This window comes from Haliotis rubra, unplaced genomic scaffold (assembly GCF_003918875.1).
Source record: "Haliotis rubra isolate DU_JTF1 unplaced genomic scaffold, ASM391887v1 Scf299, whole genome shotgun sequence".
NCBI lineage: Eukaryota > Metazoa > Mollusca > Gastropoda > Lepetellida > Haliotidae > Haliotis > Haliotis rubra.
The window spans coordinates 56,171-77,957 of NW_025766967.1; the positions used below are offsets into that span (position 1 = coordinate 56,171).

A 21,787-nucleotide genomic window follows, 5' to 3' on the forward strand; every position below is an offset into this window, starting at 1 on the left:
CACTTTGTTGACAAATGTCATCGTATCCAAATTGTGTAATGATGTTCATTCGGTTGATCACTTGGTTGTCTCATCCAGACTCCATATAGCTAGAATACTGCTGAATGCGGCGTTAAACAACAGACTAATAGGTCTCAAAAGCTCTGGCATTGTCGGATGACAGACCAAGCCGTAATCAAGTACCGTGGTCAAAACACCGACCACTGCTCTCAATGCAGACCCTGTTCTAACTGGAGGAACTTTCAAGGACAGATTTAGTATTGCGGACAACATTGAAACCAATTTTATTTACGATTAATTGGGTAACACAATGATTGGACTTCAGTTTACGAGTATGTATAAATACCAATTCCTTAAACAATACTGGTCTACGTGTTGACATGTATAGAGCACCATTAATCCTACCAGTAGGCAAGGCAATATGGCATGAGTATGGCACCTCCAAGTCTGCGGGTATCATAATTTTTCAACGAGACATGGTTACAGCATTTATGTACAGGTGAGAAAATCCTCGTCATGGATATAAAACTGGCGAAGGCCAACGATCAATCACGCCTCAGAAAACTAGTCATCACATAACCCTTCGATAACAAGATCAAAATCTCATCTGTTCACATATTTCAATCATAAACTGTAGGACAAAGATGTTTGTCTTTGACAACAGCATCTGCGGTATTGTAGAGAAAGGGAATGTACTGTACATTTAAACACAAATGGCTAACGATGATTCATTCTTTCCACCGATGTTAATAGGGAAATGTTTCATTCAACCTTTCTTCGTATACTCTATCAAAACGCTCGCTCTGGGCCACCGTCAACCAGTTCTTCCAATCACCAGTTGTGCCTGAAACACAATATGTCTTTAGTTTCATAAATATGTATCATACCAACTTACCAATTCTGCAAATAAAAAAGTGTGGATTGGCTGGATGTTAACGTTATTTCTTGAAACAGCGGAGACACACAAAGAATACAAACTTGATGTATTGCCATATACCTCAGCTTTCTCCTTGAACTGCCCCATTACCTTTTCTGAAGTATCCACTTGAATCATCTTGCCATTGAAAGTGGTAGGTCTGGTCTTTGAGTTTCTCGTTAGCATGCTTGAGATTCTTAAAGGAGCATGCCTCGGATATGTCCTGGTATGTTTTATCCGACAGTGGTCGGCCAAAGTAATCTGCCATTCTTCGTATTTCCCGAACGCAATCCTGCAAAGGAAACAATTCCATGATAATATTACTGGACCTATGTCTTCTATAGTTGTATTATATAGACCTTTACTTGCGTATGTGTGCATCTTCTCGGGGCAGTCTTCCTAGTCTTGAAACTTCAAACATCAAACTTTATTTGCATGTGAAGAGTATTTACAGACTGAGAAATCCAGCAAAATGCCACAGTATATAAACAGGGCATATAAGGGAGTTTAATACATTGCCAAATTGTTTCTGACTATACTGAAAGTGAATACCATTCTTTGCTGAATACCACTGTTTTGCGGATTCGGGAAATAAGGGCATACAATATTTGTTTGTTCCTGGTATTCATTGTTGAACAGATTTTGCACATATCAGAGGGAGCCAGTCTTATACCGTTCTTTCACATTATGTTATAGTGACTGCAATCGGTTAGTAATTTCAGTGAAAGTGAAGAGATGTAAAAGTTATCATAACATAAAGGAGTTGCTTACGTTGAGGCCACGATTTGGCACTAAACACTCTTCCGTAGGTTTTGTTAGCTTTGTGAATATCAAATTCAAATTAAACAGATTGATTAATTACAAATATATAGCAAAATAGGTAAACACATAAAACGTGTTCAGAATGATATGCCAATGAAATATTTGTCATACAAAAAGAATGAAGATAATTTACCTGGTCGTGGTGGGAATGGTACAACCTTTTATTGTGGTAAATGTATGGTTCAGAATAAAAGTGTACATCCATTTTATTTATATTCCTGTTGGAAATGGAGATATATACTATTGATTGCGAAATACTTGTGAAGCAACCCCGTAATCAACACAATGCCAACTTAGAGTGTCCTTCGACCTGAGTTCGCATTTCAATTGAAAATGAGGTACTGGCATGAAACATCTACACAATGTAACGCACTATACGCATGACAATGCCGAACCTATCTGAGACTTCAGTTGTAGTAATACCACGGAAAAGGCCAGCGGTGGTACCTGTTTATACCATAAATCAATCATGTCATTGAATTGTACATTAGATGAACAGCAAATGAATAAGTAACACAGCACTCGTTACATATTTGCAGACATTCGTTATACATTTACAAAAATCGTTCAGAGAGAATATATAGAGGCCTGTGCACACAATACAGACCTGCCGCACCTCTCTCACATGTAGGAAAATACTGTAACATCTTACCACACATGTCTATATGCGTACCTGTTTCATGTCTTCATAGTGCACTTTGCACATTTCAAAGTTTTCCTTGGCTTCAGAAATGTTGGTCCATTCAATGGTGTGTTCGAAATAGGGCCCTGGGGGTACTTAAACAAACATAGCAAAGGATATTTAGACATATGTTAATGATACAGTGGTAAATATAACGATTTATAATATAACGATGTTTGTGGTACTCGTGCTGTTGATTGCATCATGTGTAAAAATATACACTTTCAGGTCTTTAGTTTCGTTTGAATAAAGTTGCGATTATTATTACAGTAATATTTGGGTGGAGACGTCAGTAAGCATCTTCTAAAGTGTCCCAAAATGTATATCTTATGTAGTAAACATTATCAATACAACAACATCAATACTACATGTTGGAACACATCCCTTGATGATAGACACCTACTGCATCCGTTTAGGTAAAGATCAATGAAGTCGTCCCAGGTTCCAGTATAACTAGGTTTGCCAGTAGGGTTGTCCTTCCAGATCTGTTTGGACAATTGACTGAATGACGACACCACGCAGTCCTTTGGATTCCTCCTGACGTACACAACGTTACATCGTTTGTCCCATACTGTCTCGGGTAGTTGGCTGTAGTTTATAAGGTTATAGAATAGAATTTGGACTTGCAGTTGGAAACCAACCGACAAACCTGAATAGCATTTATACTTCAACTCACACATAACAGATTCATATAGTTTCTACTTTAAGGTGTTCATTGGACAAATAATATATTCCTATTCCGATATACACATTTGCTAATTTGTATCAAGATTTGTTTCATACCTTGGACGCAGGTGGGTGTGGAGGATCCTTGGTGATGCCAGTGCCTCCAGTTCTTCCTCCGTCCTGTATTCCAGCCAGGCTGAGTTCTGCCAGTGTTTCGCGTACTCAGCCTTTCCAGCCACGATCATGTTGAGTATCTCCCAAGTCCAGTGTGTACCTTTAGTGTCAGTAATAAGAGAGATGGCCAAATAAACTCCATTATGCCATGGAAATCGATACCTAAAATGGTGCACATTTTCACATGTGTTCAAAAGCAGTTGTATATATAGTCTGATCAATATGATTGGGGGAACATATATGACAGGTTGAGAAGCATATTGTTTGAATTAAGATTTAAACTGGGAGTCTACTTGATCGTTAAATCCTCTGACTGTTTTTACTTCTTTCTTCCTAATTTCTCAGACATTGTCTTGAGTTTTCAAAAGAAATTTGATTATGCAAAGTACGAAATGTAATCTAAACTCAAATATGTTTTCTCAGAGATTTGGAAATAAAAGGATGGTTGAGACAATACTGTTCATCGCCATAACAAATTCCATAACAAGTTTACCTTAATTTGTGTATCTTCTTGTTCCATAACTCAATAGAATTAATATTCATCTTCCTGTGACATTTGTTGCAAGTTATTAAATGACAGAAAATGATCATGCTTTACTGACGAGTTAGTTAATATGTGAGTGGAAAGGATGGTGCGCCTTTTCAACCATCGTTTTGCAATGTAATAGTGAGGGTACGCCACAGATTGGAATCAAAGCCATCTTTTCCACGAGTACTCAACTAGGCCTTACATAGGTAAGTCGAAATATTGGATCGTGAGATAAATAGATCTTTAGCAACCATTCATTTTTCAGATGACTTGACATATTATTCATGTTCTCTTGTCCTTTGAAGGCATAAATAGTCAATGTTATTATTCATATCTATGTCAACGTGATAGTACCTGACTTCGGGTATGTGCATAGTAAGATGTCATCTTCGCGGATGGGAAGATCCTTTACTTTCTTTAACCTGTCCACGAAGAACTTTGCTTGCACACACCCATCAAGCATCACCAGGTCAGCATTCAACCCGGCCGCAGCTGCTTTTTCCGCTGGCGTCGCCATCTCGACTAACATATTAAAGTGAGTGTGACTGTGTGACTGTGCACGTTAAATCCGAGATCTGTATAATGCGATTATATACCTCTGAATTACTATAATTAACCAATCAGAATCCAGTATGTACTGTAGTCATGGTATAATGCTGTGTAGGACCTGTTCTCTCAAGAAATAAGCTTTCACACGCTGTCGACACAATATCCCTCCTATGTGTTGCATTTATGTGAGTCATGGGATTCCTCAGCTGTGGCAGATGGTGGGTAAATGTACCCCCATGCATCCGTCGCACGAACTGCACATATTTGAGGAATACCAGTCAGTCCGACTGACAGTTATCAGTCTGAGGATGCATGTTCGTCACATTTGGAGAAGAGGACTTGAGACAAGGAAGGAATTAACCTCATGTTGAAACGTAATCGTGACACTGCACATTCTCTTTTTAGTCTGACTGGTGAGCTTATTTGGGACAGCGCACAATTGCGAATCACTACACGCTAGTACATAATGCATAATACTGCTCAACAGGCAATAACAGTGTCAGAAACAAGATGTCTTCAAGCAGTAAACATTACAATGTACTTACAATCCAAGATCAACGATTGTTCAATACAGTTGTAATGTGTTCTATCCGTTCCAGCTGCAACACACCGCCTGTATGACACAACTACGTTTCCTGATATATAGGTCATGAAGATAGTATATGAGTATATGAAGATTCCCCTCTTGCGTTGTAGGGGTGTTTGACAGGTTTTAGCGAGTGAGTGAGTTGATATTTAAAGTCACATGGCAGTATTTCAGCCATATCGTGACCCCAAAACGTTGTAAATTTATAAATGAATAAGAATAAAGTTACATACAGGTTTTCGTACGCTGTGGATATAATACTATCGTGTACGGTATATTGCACAACCGTCTCTTGATGAAATGAGTAAGTGAGTGAGTAAATATTGCTAAACTCCGCATCAGCAATGTTGCAGCCTGTTGATGAGGACAAGACTAGGACAAGAACTAGGTGCAAGAACTTTGTTGATATACCGGTTTGATGCCAAATTCCCCTGAACGACTACTAAATCAGATGTGTGCTGGATATCCCAAGTCACACCATGACACCTCTGCACCGAATCTGCCGACCTGTCGAATACTTTTTGGGGAAAACGTTCATTTCTCCGACGGTAAACACGCTGTTCATCTCGCCGTTGAAGGCGAAATCGTAATTCTTCACTGAACCAGAAACCCCTCCAGTTTTTTAAGGTTCCAGTTCTGGATTCGACTATGGAAGTCTCTCAAAACAGGGGCGAACTGGCCTTCTTGGTTGAATACCCACTTCACCTAATCGATTCCCGACAGGTTGGTCTGGAATTCTTCTCAAACCAAGGATGTGGTGCATTTTCCACGGCTGTGGCAAGGCGATGACGCAAGTGAGCATCCCGGATGTAGCGGTCATGAGCTTGGGTAAACCTTGGACGGCCGCTTCTCGGGCGATCTTCAACGGACTTGGTCTGCAGGAAACGATTACAAAGGCGGGATATGGTGCCCTGGTGAACGTCGAGCAACTGCAGACTGCGACTCCCCGGCTTCAAGGCGGCCTATGGCGATGTTTCGATTGGCGGCACTCAGTCGTGGCATGATGATTTCCTCTTTTCCAGGAAAACACTACGACAAAATTAAACACAACGTTTGCCTTTCTATATTGATCGATTCCGCTTACTTTTTTTGCTTTGCATGTTTTTTGGGTAACGTTTTGGCGAACATTTCTTCAAAAACTTCTAAAAGGGCAAACTTTTAAATTGCTTCGCTTTGGCGCTAAAGCTGTTCATAATCACACAAAGATGACGTTTTTGAAATAAATTTATTAAAGCATATTTTATTGTGTTTACCGCAGCTACATGAGTCCAATATTCTCAAAATCACCTATGCGTTTATTGGGGTTTTTTTTAAGAGTGCATGACGTCTGTTTCCTTATCTTGAAACTAATCCCGCAATACTGGTTCTGTTGACCATGTGTCTCAATTTCGCATGGCGATGCTTATGATATCTATCACTAAATTGTCTGACCCAGATGGGTTTTTTTCATTGCGGCGCTACACAATTAAAGCATACGCAAAATTTGTTAAGTGGTATTTCATTCGGTGTTATAGTGATCTATTTTCGGTTGCTGGCCATCTATATCCCGTTTTAATTGTACTGTCCAAATTTGAAATCCAGTTTTAGAGATAGATAGTAGTTTTGTTTGTGTGTGTGTGTGGTGGTCTAGTTGTTTTACTGTTTAAATGTCCTTTGGCGACAGGTTTCATTATATAGTCATATTGGTAATAAATGTCCAATTTATTCCCATCATGATATGGCTGAAAAATTGCCGATGTGACGTTATATCATAACTCACTCACTCACTCATTCGGTGTTATAGTGAATCATAATACAATCCATTGGTTTTTTCAATTGACCGACTTAAAAATAGGTATTTCTTGTTGGATTGATGTCACAATCATATAGTGTAAGTATTTGCGGTGACAGGTGGTTCTTTGCACAGCTTAAGCATATAGACGCTGAGAACAAATACATACTGTTTTGTGTAGGTAGATGGTTATGTATATCCGAATGACCTATGTTCCGCAAAACAGACAGATGGTCCGGTACATTTTCATTTCAAATTGCTGCTTTGTAAATGAAATATATTTTCACAGGTTGAAACATGACCGTCAGTTATTAATTAGATGCTCTCATGGGGATATCCACAACAGAAATGCGAAAAAAGAGATGACAATGGAGTGTGGCAAGCACCTTACAGTACACAATACATTTATTACAATAGGGCCGCAAGCTGTTGATATAATGTGATAGTAATTTCTGGATGAATTGCTATGACAATATTTAGATTAAATTAAATCATTGTCAGCGATAAGAACATATTACTCATCGCCGCGCACTTGCCCATACATTGCTAGTTCACCAGATGCACGAATGCAATACACGCCTGTACCTATATGTATATATTCTAAGCACCCATAATTACACACATGTAATTAACTACCAGATCCTAGATTTGCCTTTCATTAAATCAAACAACGTAATTAAATTATTAACCGAAACGGACAGGTACTGCATACTGTGCATAAGTCGATCATCAAACATGACGATGTATTTTACAAGATGCATTTTACAATTTTATAAGAGTGAGTGAGTTCTGTTTTACGCCGATTTTAGCAAGTACATTCCAGCAATATCACAACTTCATACAAAAACTTCTCACTTTTTACCCATGTAGGGAATCTCACCTGGGTCTTCGTCGTGACGAGCGAACGCTTTAACCACTAGGCCACCGCACCGCTCCAAACGTTTATAAGAACAGGTGCTAGTCTTTCTTATGCCTGGTTCCATAATAAGGGGTGAATATGTCAATGTGAAAACAGTCAGGATCTTTTTACCACTGTTCATTATCATTTAATTCTTGTTTTTTTTAAAAAGAAATTGACTTGATTGATTAACTTTGATTAAGAGTTTGTGTAAATAGATGTCTTTTGTGATTGATAGTTTAGATTGGTAACTTAGATTGTTGGTGGCTTCAAGTATTGTAAAATTATTGTCCTCCTGAGAGGGTACGTAAGTCCCAAAACCTTCAAAGTTAAATTTAGAGTTATCAGATTTTTAAAACGTAGTATTTTTGTTATTTTAACTGTCGGCTAAATGTTCCTACAATCGCAACTGCACCATCACCGTATGATCTCCGGTCAGCTTCCGCATGGACGCCGCAGGGGCTCCGTACAATGTCCGTGCAGTAGCTGCGTAGACCGTTACAGAAACCGCACGCTTTTCGTACGACTTCTGTGCAGCCTCCATGCAGGTTTGCCTCGGTCATTCCCCAAGGAAATCACACGATGCCCTTAGATCATGTGAACACAAAAGTCTTTGCCCTCGGTCGCCCACGATGCCTAAAACATCGTACAGAAAATCGTAGATTACTTTATCGTACGGCGCCTGTGGCAAGTGTGATCCAGGTCTTTAGCACAGGGTCAATCCAAGGAAAGAGCCTATGCAGTCAAGGTACATGTTATCATTATTTGAATGCTTAGCATTTGAGGTTTGCCTGAGATCTATGAGCATTAGATGTCTAGTTTTGTCAAAGTCTTCCTGTAAGTGAGATTTTGTTGTCACTTTCATAAGTTCTCATCTTTAGGTTTGCTACAATTAGCCATCCAGTTAACCAGTTGATTCTATTTTTGGGTCCTTGACTCTTTTGCCGAGGATACTTTGGTTTCTGTAAGGCTGTGGTTGATTTTATGGTTCAGCTTAGATCTATTGGCGAGTGGATTTCGCTCTGTAGCACTACTGACGAACATCATAAGTATGGGCCTTAGGTTCGACTGGGTACTTAATGGAAATCTTGGGACACGATGACTGACGTCAAAGAACCAGGGACGTATCCACCTCAACTGATTTGGCAATGTCAACCACAGTCTTGACGACTCTCCAGCTTTATCAGAGAAACCATGCTTTGTTCTATCGTATATACCAGCCATATGTTGTATTACCTCATTTTTCTCGTCTAATTTGGACTTCTTCTAGACCACGCCACTTTCCACTTGCTTCGTTTGCTCGGCAAGTTAAGACAGTTCATCCTTAAGCGTATTTCGAAAAGCTAATTTACAGCTGCACCTATAATCCTGAGTACTCAGTTGCCTTTCAGGGCTGCTAGTGACTGCTTCATTAATTGTTCAACATCGGAAGGTTCAGAGGCATCACCCTTATCCAGGTAACTCAAATCTGAGAGATCTGTTTTCCCGGGTGAGCAGGCCTCTCATTGTGAACTACTTAGAAATTGATCTATAACTTATAAGTTGTAACTATGTCAGGTGTATGATAAATTGCCTGTTTTAAGTCTGATGCTGTGACGTAATTAATGTAATGAAGAAATATGTACTTTAAACAACTCATTTAACCTTTGTAATTAATTAAGTATATTATCTTACCTCAAACATAAATGTCGTTTTTTGACTGGCTTATTTGTGTTTCTGTTTGGTACTTCGTGTTGGTTGTGTTTCGGCTGTTGCCTAACTCCGGAACTCCTCATTATGCTCCAATACCTGTGCTTCAAACAGTTCAAATGGAAAGGTATAACAATACAAACAACTAAGAATGTTATATTGTCACTTTATTGTTTCAGTACCAGCGTGAATTGTGATCTCTAAATCGAACGTCCTTATGAGAGCACGTTTATTGTAAAATATATGTCTCAATCAAAGAGAAATCGTGGTGACACTCATGCATGAGTCCAGATTATACATTTACGTAATGACAGACGCTCTGTACGACGAGGTTACGTCTCTTTCTATAGGTATTTTGCATTTCACTGAATTTGATCTGATACTACACTTCAGAAATCTCACACATCATTGCATGCGTCTCAATTCCAATTCATTTCGGTCTTGAAAGGCAGTATTTCGTACAGTGAAGTTCTTTTCTTTGGATGATCGAGGTGTATTCTTTTCATTCAACTAAATATATCAAAAAGACGAAATGAAATGAAACGTGAACCATAAGTAACACGACTGGACAACATCCAGTTATGTCGTCATTCACCAGTGATGTACGTAAAATATAAGCTTCAGCTACGACATACAAAATGCAACATCTACAAGTTATTCTTCCACATAGCTTTGTTGTAACCAAAAACTTCTATGTGGCTCTCCACTCCTCTGATCCATATCGTGTTTACTTTTGCTTCATCGTCAGATCTTGTTTTCGATCGAATTCCTCACTCTGTGCAACTGTGAACGAGTTTTTCCAGTCACCTGATATACATGTAACATGCAAATGCAGAATGCCTGGTCGTTGTTTCTACAGATGAATTCACATGCATGAATCATGAAGTCATCATATGTTCGTACATGTATCGATTTGACAATGACGATATTAATTACATGTCTCTGATCACACATGCTGCCAGTTGAAAGTACATTGTCTAACGTTTTATGTGTATATGAATTCTACTGCTTCCTTTTGTCAGTTTCTGGGTTCAATTCCACACACTGGTACAAAGTATGGAGCCAATTTCTGGTGTCCCCCGCCGTGATATTGCTAGAATACTGCTAAAAGCGGCGTAAAACCATAATCACCCATTCACTCACGATGTTTTAGTGTGCAAGAAAACCATGGTGCTTTTCCTAGCACAACGTTGTACATGCGTTGCCCCGTGCTTCTGGGTGCAATGGTAGTTTCGTTTTGCCGTACCCAAAAGCGTACCTCGAGATATGTCAAACTCGATATCCGTGTTAACATGTTTATCCAAACTGACAAACGTCAGGCATGCCTCCTACAGGAGTTCCCTCATATTGGCAAATAACGTTCAAAGTTCAAAGTACAATTACACAAAACACAAAACTCAATAGTTCGTTTACTACAAATGCTTGACCTACACATTTGAGACCATATAACATCTGCTAACAGATGTATTTTATTTCGTAGCGGTTGGTCAGACCAGTCAAACTTTTAACTCATACCCAAACACGTATTTCACCTCGCCATAACTTGACTGCATTATTAGTATCGGCTGACAAGCAGAATCTCAGTCATCTTGTTTTATATTTTAATCACAATAACCTTTTCTAAAATAGCCACTTATTCCCTCCTCCCAGGGGACATGGTAAGTCTGGTCCTTGATCTTCTCACTGGCCTCTTTGAGATTCTTAAAGGAACATGCTTCAGCTATCTCCCGATACCTTTCTTCAGGAAGGGGGCGATCGAGATATTCACCCATTCTCCTTATTTCCGCCACACAGTTCTTGCAAAGGAAGAGCGCATTTCTTATGCTCTGTGCATTTGTTTCTTGCATAACACCGTATTCAGTGTTATTTCAGGCATCTAACGGCGGTCTGTAAATGATCTAGTTTTGACCACACAATCCAGTGATTGACATAGTGAGCATCTTTATATACACAATTGGTGTGGAATTAGAAGCATAATCTAACGCGACCACCCCTTCAGTCGCCTCATTTGACAAGACTGGGCTGCTGCTGATCAGTTCTAGCCAGGATCCTCTTAGGAACTAAAGACCATGTGTTGGCCAATTTCCGGGTGTCATGGAGTATTTGGAACCGACGGCGTTAGCCGGAGGTTTCAAATGAAATATCCCCGTGTTTCAAATACTCAATAACACCAGGAAATTGGCCAACACATGATGTTTATCGACATTGCAAACACGAAAGTAAACCAAAAAGTTCACACACGTTTTTTGTGTCTGCTCTCATTGACATCGAGTACGGGTACAGCAGTGAAATGTCATCAGCCGGCCGTTTCGGCTGTGTCCCATGGTAGCATCTGGAACTGCTCATTTGTGACGTCATTCGGACTTTACGTCACAATATGATTTTAATGACGTCATCACAGCTGACGACGTAACAATACAATGGTGTGAGCGATGTTTGTATGTATTAATACGCAGAGAATTTCCGGGAATCAAATACCATTTGATCACGTTTTTCAACCAATCAGATTAAAGAACACAGTGACTTTTGGTTTACAATTGTGTTCAAAACTACACAAGCTTAATTACCAGCATGCAATGAAAGTGTAACCTTTCTTGTAATGCTGGGTATATTTTATTGCAGTTTAACCTGAAACTACACAAATTCTTAGGTGACCCTGTAAATTTAAGCAGTGATGCCCTTTCCACATCCACAATATAACTATGCCGAAAGCCTTATGACTACATATCATGAACATGTGACAATAAATCACACTTGAAAAGTGACGACGCATTTATGGTACAACTCGTAATAAACACACGTAAAGGGAAGTCACTAAAGTAAGGCCAGAAATGCTTGCGAAATGCCTTTTTTCAATTCATTGATAATAGCTGATATTTCATATTAAAAAAACATATATACTCATTCATACAACCTCTACCTTATATGTGGGGCGGTGGAGTAGCCTAATGGTAAAAGCGGAGGCTCGTCACGCCGAAGACCCGGGTTCGAATCCCCACATGGACACAATGTGTGAAGCCCATTTCTGGTGTCCCCGCCGGGATGTTGCTGGAATATTGCTAAAAGCGTCGTAAAACCAAACTCAGTCAGTCAGTCTACTTTATATGGCATAAGAGTAATCACGATGTACCATTCCCAAATCATAAGGATTACTCGTAAAATATCGAAAAACTTAGACAAAATTCCATGGTAGAAAGACTTCAAAGAAACAAACTATATACTGTGACCCACCTGGCAGGCAGACAGGGTGACAGCGTGATGTAACGCACGGGCAGTGCATGTCAGAGGCCGTCTCAAAATATCAAGTGTCAGTGCCACTGCTGGTCGAGGACGCTAGCCCAATTAGAACAGGTGAAACTCGGCTGACGTTAACGCAGTACGCCGTCCCGTAGACCGTATTTGTCCTCGATTTTGAGAACACGGTCTTCTGCCTTTCGCCACACTTCTGGGTTAATTCTCGCAAAAGAAGCATACGCAAGCTCTGTAACGTCTAAAAGCGTGAATGCGGTATTATTGCGAGCGATACAATTCTTACAGTTACCCCATATCAGCTCGATTGGATTGAGCTCACAGTGCCGTACTGGTGTACGCAGAACTATCGGCCTTGTTTTGCAGCTAGTTAGTCAGTGATGTACTGGATTGGCTTTTTGTGCTGCCAGATGTTTTCCATGATCTGGGGCCTTGTTTCTGATTGCCTGTAATGCACGTTACAGGAAGTGACAAAATCCTGCAACTGAGCCTTGAGATTGCTCATGGTGGGTTTGATGGTACCAGGGACACGCAGGTTATGGTAACTGGCGTTATCCAAAATGATAAAGCTGATGTTCGAACCAATCCAAAAATACCTGCCTATTCATTTCGCTATGGTCATCACCATCAGATTTCTTGGCCTCAAAAAACAAAGTCCCAACCCCCAATCAGTCCCTTTCTACAGGTACCAACGTGCAAGATGATCAGGCGTGTACCTTTACCTGATGGTAACACTGGTGCCTCACAACAATGTGAAGGAAGCCACTACGTTCGGTTGAGTGATTTTTATTACACCAGGTTTCATCAAGGTATATAATTTGAAATCCCAAATTGCGGTATTCTTCAAATGTTCTGAGATAAGCTAATTGCATGGACATGATTAAGTGCTTTTCTCTAAACACAGCTCTGTCATCTCCCCTTTGGTGTACCTGAACCCCATGGCCATTTCTACCAGAGCTACAATAAGTGTTGTTTTCGAGACATTTATTGTATCTTTGATCTCATGTTGTATTTTAGCACATGTAGTTGGGATTTTGCGTTCATACAGCTTATAAATTGCACGGCGTATGACACCCTTATCAAAGCTATCCAGCTTGTGCTTCCTACCTGGTTTTGATTTTGAGACGTCCCCTGAGGTAACTGATTTGTTTACAACTTTATAAACCTGACTATATGTCAAATTAAGGGCTTTACACATTCTATAGTAAACCCTGTCATAATTTAATTAGTTGAGGCTATATGAATAATTATAGTCTGTATTTCAAAACTACAGTTTGCACTTAGAATATTTACGAATGTTGTTAAAACGTCAAGATTTCCTGTGAAGGTAACCCATCAAGTTCATTCTTTCATCTGAGCTTTAATATCCAACTAAGAAGAGTCGTACATGTATCATATATATGTTTTTTTATCTTGTGTCAAAGTCATCATATTGACATTGAAGCCAAAACAATAACAACAGACATGGGAACACATGTTGAGGCATATCACCTGTTTCATATCTTCGAATTGTACTATGTATATCTCAAATCCATCATGCACAGCCGAAATGTTCTTCCAGTCATTAACGTGATCAAATATGGATCCAAAAGGTACTGAAACATAATTAAGATACACTAGCAACAGGATGATTTTGTGGAGTTAGCCCAGTTAGTGTTAATGAGTGAGTAAGTTAAAATTTAACGTAAATATTTTAGCCATACAGTGATGAGAAAAGTGTTAAATACACAATGAATATAAACTATTACAATATCAGTCATCGAATGACTGTAAAATATCTAGAATATCTCAGATGGCCTAAACTAGCTAGTCAATTTAAAAATATTTCATTTACAAAGCAAATACAATATAAAAATGGGCTATAGGTCGCCAACAACTGAAGGTAGATCACCATACCAGGGACCATGGGGACTTGCAGTGACTTTGATACCTGCATGGACCCCAGCTGGATTTACACCATCCCTTCATCCGCTGGCGATTGTATGCCACTATTTAGCCAAAATTTAAAAGAACACAAATACTATGTTTAAAAAAATGGTCAGTTTAAATTTAAGGTTGAAAGATTTGGGACTTATGTATCCTCTCAGTAGGACAATAATTTTACGATACTTTAACCCCCTTCGAGGATACAGCCACTAGCAATCGCAGTTGTTAATTTATACTACCATGTTTAGAATACCATTTATCTATTTACAAAACATATTATTCAAAATTAATCTAATAATTATATTTCCTAAATAAAATGAAAATACGACATAATGGTCTCCTCAAATCTGGACTGACAACCCAAGTAGGTGTAACCAATATAAGGTTTTATAGCTTGTAATTTATTTTTACCTACTTGAGTGCCCCACTTCTTCTGCATCAGCGTTTGTAATCTGAGTATGGGATAAGAAGTGGTTTCACAGATTTGTTGAGTGCTGCCTTGGCAGGAGATCAGCTATTGTGTTCCCAGAAATGCCAACATGGCTGGGTAACCAGCAAAAGATGATGTCGCATTGGCCAGAAGCAATATCATTTTACAATTCAAATAATTTCTATTAAGGGTGGATATTTACAAGAATTTATTTTTTATAGCCTGAAGGCACGAAGAGAATCGGATAGATTATGTATTGTTTATATTTCCGGTGTTATTTATATATTTAAGAGCTGCTAATATGGCATGAGCTTCTGCTGTGGAAATAGAGCTGTTATTTGGTAGTCGACAAGATATTGTTCTGGATCAAATGACAGTGGCATAAGCCACGGCACCACCATCCTTTGACCCATCTGTAAATAAGAATTTGCATTTACTATTTTTACGTTTTAATTGATAATATTCTTGTTTATATTGTACTTCATTTGTTTCCGATTTTTTAAATGTTGTCAGTGTTAGGTCAACTTCTTGTCTAACTAATTGCCAAGGAGGACACGAAAGCAGACGGGAAGGAGATATATTTTTTCTAGCTCAATGCCAGCAGCAGAAAGGAAAGGTTTGACTCTTAGTCCCTGAGGCGGAACAGTTAGTCCTGCAAAATTGAAAAGTAATCTGATGCATGACCCTCGTGCAATTCATCTGCATAAGGTTTGTAGTTGGTTTCCCCAAGTTAGTGGTGAAATTCACCTTCGGGTGTAACCACATATGCATACATAACATTTAGTGAGTGCCTTAAGTGAGTCTAGAATTTTGATGGGTTGTAAACATCTTCCTCCTGTTTTCGAAATCGGCGAATGAGAACTATTATTCAGTTATTGTCCTTTGAATTTAAAGTTTTGAGTGATCTACCTTCAGCGATTTATAGCCCGTGTTTTGTATTAATTAAAATGTTTCAGTTTTACAGGTTAGTTTTATATTCATATCTGTGATACTAATAGTATTTTTACTGTCCATTGTCGAGATGTTTTACTCTTCCAAATGTTTTCATTTTTTATTGTATAAATTGTTTTAGGCACGACATGGCTGAGATATTGCCGATGTGGCGTTAAATATTTACTCAATCACTCACTCACTTCAGTTTTGAGCAACAATACGAAGTATGAAGACATACGAACCACACCCGTCCCGGTAGGCTGTGAGATAGTCGTCCCAGGATCCAATGAATGTGACTTCCCGCCTTGGGTCTTCTTTCCACACCTGCTGGCTGACCTGACTATAGGACGACACAGCGCAGTCTTTGATGTTCCGCTCGACATACACCACTTTGCAACCACGTTTCCATAACAGCATTGGCATCTGTCTAAAATGGTGAACATAAGTATATAGACACTATCCAATATGTACTGAGGGAAAGAAAGTGGACCTTTTTTTATCTTCAATGCTGGGTTGCGTTCTGGTGTCGAAAGTGAATAAAAGATTTCCTCCGATGAATTAGCCTTCACTTATTTATTTACCTCATTAAACGTTGACAGTAAGAGTGAGTTTAGTTTTACGCCGCACTCAGCAATATTCCAGCTATATGGCGGTGGTTTGTAAATAATCGAGTCTGGACCAGACAATCCGCTGATCAAAAGCATGAGCATCGATCTGCGAAATGGGGAACCGATGACATGTGTCAACCAAGTCTGCAAGCCTGACCACCCCATCCCGTTACGACAAGCATGGGTTACTGAAGGCCAATTCTAACCCGGACCTTCGCAGGTCTTGCCAGTAAGAACAGATATCCAGGACCCATGTGTCAACCCTTAGGAACGCGTATAGGTCTCGATACAAACATTACCAACGATATACGCTATCGAACTCAATCAAGTCAATCAAGTCAAAGTACTTGTGATATTATGTAATGCTCTCTTCCGGACGTGCTTCAGGCCGAATTCGACACGCCGAAGAACCGGGTTCGATTCCCCACATGCGTGCAATTTGTGAAGCCCATTTCTGGTGTCCACCGCCGTGACATTGCTTGAATATTGTTAAAACTGCACAAAATTGAACACATATGCTCACTCAGGCCGAGTACACAGTCTTAATGCTTGAATACATACTTGAGTAGAATGTTATCCAAGACGTAATGTAGAATGTATCTGCAATATCTACTGAACCAAAATACATGCAAGTTAGAATCATGGATATTTAGGGGATGTGTTCAGATTGTATGGTCTATCTTCACCTTTGCGAGAGTATGAACAAACATAGTTATGATCTCTGACTTGTAAGGATGTTGGCAGGTTGTGGTTTTGGTCTTTTCTTACAGGGTACAATTCAGACAAACGCATACACTACCTTGGACGCAGGTGGGTGTGAAATATCCTTGGTGATGCCAGTTCATCCAGTTCTTCCTCCGTCCTGTATTCCAGCCAGGTAGAATTCTGCCAGTGTTTGGCGTACTCGGCCTTCCCTGCCACAATCATGTTGAGGATCTCCCAAGTCCAGTGCGTACCTTGAGGGGCAGCAATAGCAGAGATGACATGCACATCGATATCTAAAAACGTTCACATTCTCAGTGTTCCTCTTGCATGGCATACTAGAAATGAGGTGAAATGGGTGTTATCGGCGGACTCAAGATTCTTGCACTTCTTCCACCCTGTGCGTCACAGTTTGTTCCTTTTCCCGATCAACACCGTCTGAAATCCCATTGAGAAACTATGTGCAATTTTTAACAAAGCATACCTCACTCTGACACTAGTCCTTCCTGTATCCCCTTAAGTCGATCTCCTCGCAATGTTACAAAATGTACCAAAAGTTCAAGTCTTGTATGACGTCATGGGAATAAAACACCGACTTACACTTGCCGGGCCCAGCAAACGGCACACATTTACTGTTTTCGGTGTTCTTTTTTGTTTCTATGTTGTATTATAATTTCATGCATTCATCCAGTCTTTCAGATAGAGATATGTTAATATCAATAGTGGTAATCCTGTTGTGATCTCACCAGCCTTTGGATATGTACACAGAAAGATGTCATCGTCTCTCACGGAACGAGATTTCATTGTCTTCAAGTTGTCTGTCAGAAGATCTGCCTCAACAACATCATCTACCATAACAAGCTTAACATTCCAGCCGGCCGCCATGCCTCGTTCTGCTGGGGTCGACATCTTGACAATTAACTGTAAATCAAACTACTGAAAGTATCAGTATCACCTAACTTTATATTTTAGTATTGCAGACTTATTACACTTGACCTTTTGCGAGATAAACACGAATGTGTGCATAGGTACGAGTTATTATACTAGTGAATTGATTAATTAATGCAACCCAGCCATATTTTGTATTAATATAATGGCATTGGGTAATCTCAGGAGGGAATGTGGACAATACACCGTTAGTTGATATTAGAATCGTTTCTGGTCCTTCATGGATCTCAAACCCGAAGTCCATACACATACACTGTGTGTTGCACAAGAAATATATACTGAGTCAAAAAAGAAACTTCACAAAATGTAATTTGAAAAATAATGAATATTTTGTCTCTGATGATACATCTATGTATCCGAAATGGGATCCCTATCTATCGACTCTAGAAAAACGTTAGCAAAACCCACTCAAACCCATCCATTTGTCGTGCAAATGACGTTAGTGTCAAATCAGGTTTTGCACATGCGGTCGATCACGTGATCTTCGCATCGAAGTTTTCTTCATATGCACGTGTTTGCATTGGCCTCAAGAATTGAATAAAAACACTTTTAAACCACAGTTCTAACTGTACTTGAAATGCCAGGGTTGACAAATGTGCAACGTTAACGTGCCGTTGGCATGTTGCAAGCGGGAGGATCAGTTATTGACGTCGCAAGAGCAATGGGATGCAGCCGTCGTACTGTGTGTGTGACTACAACAAACTGGCCCCACTTCTGATCGCCCAAGGTCGGGTCGTCCACGTGCGCCGTCTCGAGCAGAAGACCGTCATTAACGTTTAGGGATGCCCAGGGTGGTCTCATTCGCTATTGATGACCCCCGTGTCCCCTGACTCCTGTCTCGTTATGTGACTCTTTATGCATTTGTGAATTTGTGAATTATTAATTTTGACCCCATGGCGCGTCCTATAATGAATTGCTGCAAATGCAAGACCATCATAACAGTGGATTTCAGCCAAGTTATTGGTAAATGATTTCTGTTTGTAAATTATCATAAATCTCACATACATCTCTGTTTGTATTTTTTGTTCAAGTGAAGTAGGTGATAACATTTTCTCCGGAAGGTTAAACGTCATTTGTTATACAGTTAAGCATTTCTAAAACACCTGACTAATTGTCCTGGCCTTATGACAGTTTATCTGCTTCATGTCTTCGTACTGACAATGGCATATATCACATCCTTTCTGCATTGCTGAAACGTTTCCCAATTTCTGAATATGGTGAAATATCGAACCATAAGGAACTGAAACATACAGAACATAATTAAAGCCCTTGCGCTGGCATGTAGAGTGACAGCAAATGTGCATAGTGGAGATAGGGACCATCGTCTCATGATTGGTTGAGAACAGAATAGACGTGACTTGTTCTGCGTTATTCTGTAGAAGAATAGCATATTGTTTGTTTAATGTGGTTTTTTTCATACTGTTGTGTTGATGATTAAATAGGTATGTGACGTAATTATTCGTTCAGGTGTTTATATCACTCATCGTGATTCTGTGTTTCTTGGAAGATTTCCAACCATAAAACAATGGATTAAACCGGTTTGTACACGGTTTACGTTTATAGTTTCGTGCCTCTATTCCCCATTACAATTTGAAGTCAGGTTTATCAGGTAGAATGTTCAAACCATTAACCTATACTGAATAAAGAAGAAACTTGCTATGTGTTTTTGTACGTCCTAAACATACCCAGATAGAGCAAATGTGTTGCTATTGGATAGATCTGGTTGGGCGTACACTGAAACAAGACTAGGCATTACGTCGCGCCTGGTGCCCCTTTCAGAGTCAACAGTATCGCCACTCGGTAATTTTTCGGTTACAGCCGGGGAAAGCCACATTTAAGAAAAACAGAGTTGAAATTGGTGTGGTTTAACCGGCAATGGACATGGTTGGGTGATCGTTTGAATGTGGCTCTCCCGGAAATGCGCTATTGGCTTATCCATGTTACCGTAAATAATGTGAAATATTCATTATGAAAAATTATGAGAAATCCTGTTGAATTGTTCGAGGAGAAATGACCAGATCACGCAAACTAGCTGCCTCACGTAGGTACCCAAACCCCTTTTACGAATTAATTATGGTTATACAACTAATTATTTCTTTGAAGCATTCTTACTTATGGGAGGGTCAATTCAATGTATTATCCTTGTCGTATAACTGTTTGAGATAAGAGTTTTGGTTGCCTCAGTTATTACGTTTACATTCATGCTAAAAACTCAACAACAAAAAATAAAATGAAAACAAAGTTAGACTTAAGAATGACCATTTATTGCACAAATATATCAACAGTCACATATGTGACGGCAAATTCTTTCCATTTCATAGCTGTTTTTAAGAAACATTATTGTCCAAACTTCTCTGCTGACACGATATACCAATCGTACCAACCATTAGCATGTATCATTTTATCTCAGAACATATGTTATCAACTATAAATTTCAACGAGAATAAAGAAGCCGCCTATCATATGTTAACTAAACAAAGAAAGGACAAGTCACTAAAACAATTTTAATCCGTTCTGATCAATGGGTGGCTCTTATTTGAAGAAAACGGTATTGATAACCATACTCGCGGCGGTTCGCGGCACCGAGGTTTGTACTTGAAATGTGTCTTTAGCGGCAATTGTTTTTTTCAAATGTGGCTTTCCCGGGCGGACACCATTTTTTTACAGGGACCAGCCAGGGAGCCAACAGCAATGCAACCCTGTCTCACTGACTGCCTAACCCCTTAACACAGCATTAGCATTGGCAACCTGCACCACTGCTGTAATATGTGCCCAGCTCTTGAACAATCCTGGGTTGACGGCTCAAGGCGCGAAGGCATTCTACACGCGTTCGATGGGATTGAAATCAGATGATCTTGATGGCCACAAAGTGATATGCAGACCAAGAAATGTAAGGGAATTTTGTGTAAAAAAAACCCAAGCAGTCCATAGAAGAAGTCATGTATAACTCTACGCCGAAGATATTATTAAATACATTGGGCGGAGATGTGTGTGGAATATTCTTGGTGATGCCAATGCCTCCAGATCTTCCTGAGTCCTGTATTCCAGCCAGGCTGAGTTCTGCCAGTGTTTGGCGTACTCAGCCTTGCCTGCCACGACCATGTTGAGGATCTCCCGAGTCAAATGTGTACCTTGTTGTAGAAAATATTACAATACTGTTGCATTTAGATGTTCTTTGTCACTGAAAGTCCTCCTGAATTAGACCAAACAACTTGATTTAGCTGACCGGCTTAAGACCATTCTTTTCAGTCACATAAACCGTCATTCCGCCACATATATTCAACAACGGTGTTACCTGACTTAGGGTATGTGCACAAAAGTATGTCATCTTCCCGGAGGCGACAAGACTTCAATTTTCTTAAGTGATCTGCAATTAAAGCCATTTCAACAATACCATCTATATCTGTAAGGCCGTATGTAAACCCGCCCGCCATTTCTACCTCAGCTGGGGTCGACATTTTGGGAAAGTGTGACGAAATGATCGGGGAGAAACAATCCGCAAATATATATTATCAACACTATAGGATGAACATTCAGATAGATAAATAAGGAACAGTAAATCCTAAATGAACGAAATTTCCAAAACTATTCCATATAAATATACTCTGCGCAAACGTGAGTGCACTGTGCAATGTCAACTACGTAACAAAGATATGTCTATCAGTCAGTCGTGATGGTTGAACACATCAAAGGAATTGTTTGAAAGAAT

General features: G+C 39.6%; 2 protein-coding genes across 3 annotated transcripts; both read right to left on the bottom strand.

Moving 5' to 3' along the window:
• Nucleotides 1-716: 716 nt before the first annotated feature.
• Nucleotides 717-21,451, bottom strand: LOC124282354 (sulfotransferase 1C2-like). Of its 2 annotated transcripts, XM_046718324.1 has the most exons (7): nucleotides 4,884-4,968; nucleotides 4,144-4,311; nucleotides 3,204-3,360; nucleotides 2,824-3,008; nucleotides 2,412-2,515; nucleotides 1,028-1,208; nucleotides 717-844 (listed from the first exon to the last, which is right to left on the bottom strand). In XM_046718324.1, exons 2-7 carry the CDS (start codon nucleotides 4,304-4,306, stop codon nucleotides 747-749), a joined length of 888 nt encoding a protein of 295 aa, XP_046574280.1. In that variant the 5' UTR covers nucleotides 4,307-4,311; nucleotides 4,884-4,968; the 3' UTR covers nucleotides 717-746. The 2 variants fall into 2 exon arrangements, with proteins under 2 accessions (XP_046574280.1, XP_046574281.1); XM_046718325.1 differs by lacking the exons at nucleotides 4,144-4,311; nucleotides 4,884-4,968 and adding an exon at nucleotides 21,374-21,451.
• Nucleotides 16,022-18,039, bottom strand: LOC124282334 (sulfotransferase 1C2-like). The gene is made up of 3 exons (XM_046718300.1): nucleotides 17,877-18,039; nucleotides 17,228-17,426; nucleotides 16,022-16,247 (listed from the first exon to the last, which is right to left on the bottom strand). The coding sequence occupies exons 1-3, from the start codon at nucleotides 18,037-18,039 to the stop codon at nucleotides 16,022-16,024; spliced, it is 588 nt and encodes a 195-aa protein (XP_046574256.1).
• Nucleotides 21,452-21,787: the final 336 nt, after the last annotated feature.